The sequence below is a fragment of the Semicossyphus pulcher genome, unplaced genomic scaffold, assembly GCF_022749685.1.
Source record: "Semicossyphus pulcher isolate SPU_LCO1_2020_fin unplaced genomic scaffold, fSemPul1.0.p SCAF_28, whole genome shotgun sequence".
NCBI lineage: Eukaryota > Metazoa > Chordata > Actinopteri > Labriformes > Labridae > Semicossyphus > Semicossyphus pulcher.
Window position 1 is genome coordinate 7,569,643 of NW_027211702.1, and position 6,851 is coordinate 7,576,493.

General features: G+C 44.5%; 1 protein-coding gene across 1 annotated transcript; it reads right to left on the reverse strand.

Annotated features, from left to right (window-relative positions):
- Positions 1-2,458: 2,458 nt before the first annotated feature.
- LOC138605229 (major intrinsically disordered NOTCH2-binding receptor 1-like) lies at positions 2,459-6,404 on the reverse strand. The gene is made up of 3 exons (XM_069677352.1): positions 6,021-6,404; positions 4,626-4,877; positions 2,459-3,095 (listed from the first exon to the last, which is right to left on the reverse strand). Exons 1-3 carry the CDS (start codon positions 6,165-6,167, stop codon positions 2,898-2,900), a joined length of 597 nt encoding a protein of 198 aa, XP_069533453.1. The 5' UTR covers positions 6,168-6,404; the 3' UTR covers positions 2,459-2,897.
- Positions 6,405-6,851: the final 447 nt, after the last annotated feature.

Genomic DNA, 6,851 nt, shown 5'->3' on the forward strand with positions numbered 1-6,851 from the left:
TAAGCTTTCAAGTCAGTCAGAGACGGTCCAAGGTTCAGTTACAGTGAACAACAGCGCCCCCAAAGGCCTGTCTTTGGATGTTTGGGCCATACATTTATCCCACTCTGAAACAGACCCTAACAGACCTACAGAGATGACTACTTTATGCGCTCTGAGCAAAGGGTTTGATATTAAACTATAAAGATATAAAATCTTTGCATGTTAACTATTAATTAAAATCTGTACAATATCACAAAACTTAATATCACGATACTCAAGTATTCATATTTCTGATGACGCTGTGTCGTGAAAGTCTGCCAATGTCCCGACATCTTGAGGTAGCATCAGAGCTGATCAAACCAAACTCCATTCAGAAAACGGTCATTTTAAAGTTGTGTTCTCGTCGTCTCACAGACAGACCTGACAGAGCATGACCTCAGCCTCTTTACTAACCTGCCTCCTGATGTAGTTCTCTCAGCATCCTCTCAGCCTGTTTATTGTCATTAAATCTCAGTAACATCTGTTTGTTGTGGCTTCATAGCGCTGTAGTGAGACAGATCTCAGCCCACCTGTGACTTGCTAGATACAGTGAAACTGCCGCTCAGCGGAGACTGATGGACAGGCGCTCCACAGCTGAAACAGAACACCGGTAGTTGGTGTCCATCAGAGAAGTCCTGGTACTGATCCGAGCTGCTCATCACACTGGGCACTGGTCAGCCACTTTTTAGGGAGGTCCTAAAACCCACCTGCAGTTACCTCTTGTTGCCACAGGTGGCGCCAAAGAGATGAAGAAGACACTGCTACTTAAATTGGCATTTAGTGCAAAATGGTGAAAACAGTGATCACTTGTTCAATAGCTGCTCAGACACTGTTCATCTGCGAGAGCTGGCAGGAGATTGCGACACTAGGGGGCGCTGTTGTGCACTAAAACAGACAGGAGTGTGTCTTTAAGCTGCTCGTGTTCTGCTGTGAAGCTTCACTCTCCCTCCTGTTCCACGTTTCAACAAGAACACGGGTTACTCTATATTTGTACATTAAAGACTCTATATATACTTGCCTCTATATTCACGTATATAAAATGTATCAGTGGGACCTGGAGGGGATCTTTATCTTTGATACGTCACAAAGACCTGTCAACATTTTACAACCAAATAATACTCGTGTTTGTGTCGTCCTCTTTTCTGTCTGATAGATTTCAAAGTAAAGAAACCAAAACACACCCGTACCTGTCCCGGTGTCCTCACCTGACCTCCTGATTATTACTGTACCTGTTTCTTTGCCAAAGCCCCCCTTCCTCTCCATGACGGACGATGTGTAAACACTTTCTATCTTCACACTGCAAACATGAACTAACCTGTAAATACCTTCATAGTCTAAAGGCGTAAATTAAGGGAGAAGAATAATTCAGTTCATTAAGGAGAACGATATTTATTTTAGCGTAGTTTTCTCCGCACGTTTTGTCTCTTTGGGTTTTGGTTGTAAGTTAATTTGCATGTTGATTTCTTTTCTTGTTGTGTTGCCTTTGATTTTAGCAGACTGTCTCTTCTCTCTGTATTTCTATCTTTTCGATGCCTTTGTGAAGAAGTGGCGCCGACAGCAGATCAGACCTGTTTTCTCTCCTGCTCTCTCTCACTCTCGTGGATGGAATCGACCCGCTGGTAGAAGCAGGAATGTTTTGATACACTGTACTGTTAACAGTCACAGATATGCTTTTTCTAACATTTTAACATTTATGATTACCAATACTTTGTACATCTTTATTGCAATAAATAAATCAAATGAAATCTGTCACATGTCGCGGCTCCTTTGTGCTCTGTGTTGGAGGGGGGGGTTGACAGTGTGTTTCTGCTGTTCAGACGTGTGTCAGAGAAGTGATCCAATCAGTGGTGAAAAGTGCAGGAATAGCCTCCTGCCTACTCTTTTGGGCTAAACCGCCCTGACCTGTGACTTGTGGGTGGAGCAGTTATTTCCCCAAAGGAAGTAGGGCACGACTTTCTGGCACAAAGTCCTGAAGGCGTCTTCTCCTTCTCTCAGAACCGTCACAGCAGAGAAGTAGGAGAGAGTGACCGTGCACGAGGCGGGAGAAGACGTCATCTGTCACCTGTTTTTAATCAGAGAAAGTCGAACGCACTCTGAAGCTTCAGAGGAGACAGGTGTAAAACATCCTGCAGCTTTGCAGGAACAAACGAGACTAAACTAGGTTTGTCTTACTGGAGGAATGTAAAAGCTGCTCCCTCAAACACATGAACCTGCTCTGCCTGACTGTCAGCGCAGGACGAGTCCATGTGGAGAGGAGCAGCATCGTCACCAGTCTAACTTCCTGTCCCTCATGTTTGTGCAGGTTTGTGTCGAGCTGGATGTTGTTGAACACCTGCAGAGTGATTTCATTCATGCTGGTTATGACTTCTGACAAACCTGCGACTAACACAGATACAGACTTTCCTCCTTTTTGATTGAATTTATTGATTGCTGTCGGGATATGAAGAAAACATCATCAAATATAACAAAATGCTTCTTAAATAAATCGCCGACTCGAGCTTTGAGTCGCTGCGTGCAGTCACAGGAAGGTTTGTGTTTCTGGAGTTTTCAAATGTTGAAATCAATCCGAGTCGAGCTGTGAGGTCTCTTCGGGAGCAGACGGGTGACGTCGTGGATGTTGTGTCCATGTTGGATGAAGCCTGGATCGGAGGTTTCTCTGGAGTCCGACCAGAGAACATTCATGTCAGGAAGAAACCTGATCTACGTCTTCAAAGGCCAAACGTTGACCCACCGATGACCTGTGTGTTCCCAACGTTTGGACGCTTCAGAAAGGTCACGCTAACATTATCTGTTGTGTTCATGGTCCTCAGACGCACTGCGGTGAAAACATGTCTGCTGTCATCTGCAGTTGTTCAGCATAAAGTCAGCGTCCGGGTCGATCAGTTGTTCTGTAGAATCAGAACTGGCACGATGATCACAACAAGAGCCGCACAGACGGATAAGACGACTGCAGACGTGATTTTACAGAGTCTCTTTCTCTTCTGCTCCGCTTCGGTTTTCTTCAGTAACGAGTCGAAACCTGGAGTGTACAGATCCTCCAGCCAGAAGTCCAGGTCTTTAGCCGTCTTCTCGTCCTCCTGCAGAGACACGGACGAGAGGATGAACCATGAGACAAAACATGAACATGTGGTTTCGTTACACGTGTCACCTGCCGCTGTGTCACCTGGCTCTTCTCTCTGTGTTTGTCATCTCATAGACAAAAGAGGAGGGTTCAGAATTGGATTGAATGGATTGAAACACAAAGACAGATATGATAAGAAACATCCTTTGATGAAGGTTTTAGTAGTCTGACATTATTTAATATATGAGCTCTCATTATAAAGTAATGACTCTTTAGAAAACACCTCATATGTTTTAATATAGGAGTCTCCTCTCCTCTCCTCTCCTCTCCTCTCCTCTCCTCTCCTCTCCTCTCCTCTCCTCTCCTCTCCTGCAGCCTGCAGGAGTCTCCTCTCCTGCGAGGCTCCAGGTGTAAGAGGAGTGTAACTAAAAAAGATGTCCGACAGTAAGTGTTGTGAATGAACAGTTGGTGGCAGTGCTGCTTCAGTCAGTTCTCCATGATACGATCATAACTGTCATCAATGACCAACTGATGTTTCTGTGAGTACAGGTCAGCTTCTGTTAACTCAGCTTCACAGTCCTGTTTACACCTGTGACTCTGTCTGTGTTGTACTGAATGTGTATAAATAACATGTTGAAAAAACAAAGACTTAGTTACAGTTAGTTTCTCCACAAAAACTCAGTTTTATCTGCGACGCAGAACAGAGTGTGTTTTCCTTCGTCTTGTCTTCAGGTGTCAGAGACATGTTGGTGTCTTCATGTATGACTGCACTGGCTTGTTTATGGATTCACAGTGAGGTAATGCTTTGTTGTGTCTGGTTAAATAATGTCAATAAAAAGTCAAACAGTTTGAAGGACATGTTTTTATTTTACCCTCCCCGGTGCAGGCGGGGTGAAACCTCTGCAGTGAGGCCTTCATCATGAAGTGAGTCATAAAAAGTGCTGATGACTGCGAGATGGATTCTCCAGGCAGAGCTGGATTCAGTTATCATGAGGCCGAGGCAAACATCTGCACCGTTTAGTCTCTGCTCACGGTCTCTTCGGACAACGAACAACGTTTGGAGCTCGTTTCAGGATCAGCTCAGAGGGCTGCTCCTCTGCTCGTGCTGTCACGTTTGTTTCTGGAGCTGTGAAACATCCGGATGGTTCATTTCTTTATGTTGTTACTCTGTGTGTCTCCTTTTGGTTTGTGGCATCGTTCTCTTAGTCGTGTCTTGTAAACCTGTTCTGGGCTGATTGTTGAGGCACAAGAACAAAATCAGATCATTTAAAATGTATAAACGGGGACGTGATCGAAGCAGGTTTAAAAGGCCGCACTTTGATATCCAGGAAGTGACATTAAAAACACTAACACTGTCTCTCTGCAGAGATCAGGCCTCAGTACGGCACACTGACCGGACACAGTCCAGATGCTGTGTTCTGGTTCAGCCAGCAGACTCAGCAGTCACTGGTTCTCTTACAGTCACTGGTTTGTTAAATTATTAAATCAACAAGTCAGTCTCTATCGTGCATCCCTTCATCTATCACTGTCACACATCGTCTCTCACCTTTAGATAACCTGCCAGGTTCCCGTGGATCGTTTGTGTGTCGAACTCTTTCACAGTCCAGGACGGCTTCGTCTTCTTGGTGTCTCCCGTGTCTGTCGCTCTGATGTCCGTGTACAGAGGGTTCCTCTTAATGTTGGACTTCAGAGTGACAGGAGTGATGTGTTTCTCCAGGTACCTGTCCACAAACACCACCTGAGCGTCCTCTGGGGAGGGAGGAGACCTGCTGTCGGCCTTCAGTCTGCTGCGATCCCTCTGTGGAGACAAACAGGTGAAAGGTTAAACCCTCAGCACCTCCACCTCCAGAAGGTTCTTTCTTTTTGACCTGAGTCCTTCTTCCACCAGTCGGCCCAGAACAACATAAGCATAAATCAGATTATCAGAAGGCAATGCATTGTGGGTGTTGTAGGATTTCCCTCTTTAGAGCGAGAGCGATGTCTGCGGCCTTTATCTCATAGGAACCAGTTTGAGCATTTTGGCTGTTGCATTGTTGATGTTTTGGAACCAGAAGTGACCATATTTGGACAAGTTGGTAAACATCAAGTTATCAGCTGGTATTAGCTTTGTTAGCAATGTGCATCCATGTTTAACTGATAATAATTGGGATGCTAATTTTGGCAAACAACAGGCTTTAAACAAAATGTACTTACTCAATAAATCAACAGTGGACTCTTCAGAGTGTCTTTTTGTACAACAGAAGAACAGGAGATGTTTCAAGTCACTGTTGTAGCTACCTGTCACTCACAGATAGCCCCGCCCTAAACCCTCCCCTGCTTTATGATCTCTGTGGCTCCAATGGGAGCATCATTGACTAAATGAACATCATGCTGTGTTGAAGAAGACTTGACACTGACCTGAAACACTCAGTTAATAACCAGCTGCACGTTCAGGTTTATAAAGGACTGATGATGCAGAGGCAGGTAACACAAAGAGAGCCACATGTGTTGGAAGTCTTGTGATACAGGCGCCAGGTGTGAAACAGATACAGATTAATCCTGCACTATCCTGCTCTCCTGTTTCAAGCCTCTGTGTCCGAGCTATGGCAAAGTGACCTGACGTCAACGACCTAAGAAAAGGTGTCGCAGTGTCTGATGTTTGACTTTAGACAGCAGTGAAGGAACGTCAGTGGAATCTGTTTTAGAGCCAATTTCAGCACCATGGACAGAAAGCAGGTCTGATTATCATTAGTCTTTTGTTTAAAGGTCAGAAATATAAAGAAATATATTCAATTCAATGATCGTGTCTTGTTAAAAAAACACAGCAAAACAAAAGCAACATATATGAACATATATGTGATGAGCTCTTCATGCAGACATCATAAATCATTGATGTTCAGGGCGTGTGCTCTAATAAAACTCCTCTTGTCAATAAGGAGAAGTGCAGAAAGAATGTTCATACCTGTGAGTAAACTCTGTTGTGCCAGTGTCTCTGACTGGAAACCAGCGCTCCCACCTGGAACATCCCCCCTGAGGCCGGCAGCGTCCTGACGTCCAGCTGCAGGAACTTCTCCGGGTGGTTGTTGTTGGGCAGAACAGAGATGTCCATCCTGTCTCCATCCACACCGACCGACTGACTGCTTCACCTGCCGGCTGCCTGGATGCACACGCTCAGTACGACCTGGCAGCTGAGTAATAATGGATGAGGAGCAGGATATTTATGAGGCTGTATCACTGTCAGGTGTGTGTAACCCAACCTGAGGATTAACAGGCTGACGCTGGGAGCTAACAGTGTCAGAGGTGGAGACCCGGTGAAGTCATCTAGTGTTACATAAACCACCTTTACTCTCATGAATCATGGGAGGAGCTTATAAAGTATGATGCTTCATAACAGACAACACAATAAAATAAATTATTAACATGATCATTAAAAAATTTTTTAATGTAAAGATGACAAAAATGACAAAAATGAAATGGTGCTAATTATCAAGTGTGAGGATTCACTACTACACAACTTTATTGTTGATATTTCAACTTTGTTCTCAACATTACGACTTTATTCCCGACATGTCGACTCTATTCTCGCACTGTCATGTCATGTCGACTCTATTCTCGTCATGTCATGTCATGTCATGTCATGTCGACTCTATTCTACACGTCATGTCGACTCTATTCTCCACATGTCATGTCATGTCGACTCTATTCTCCACATGTCATGTCATGTCGACTCTATTCTCCACGTCATGTCATGTCGACTCTATTCTCCACATGTCATGTCATGTCGACTCTATTC

Bases quoted from the DNA above. Each gene is read 5' to 3' on its own strand.
- LOC138605229 (XM_069677352.1), bottom strand. From the start codon at position 6,167: ATGGACATCTCTGTTCTGCCCAACAACAACCACCCGGAGAAGTTCCTG. The intron at 4,878-6,020 runs GTATGAACATTC...TTGTCTCCACAG, and splicing joins ACAACAGAGTTTACTCACAG to AGGGATCGCAGCAGACTGAA. The intron at 3,096-4,625 runs GTGAGAGACGAT...GTGTCTCTGCAG, and splicing joins ACCTGGCAGGTTATCTAAAG to GAGGACGAGAAGACGGCTAA.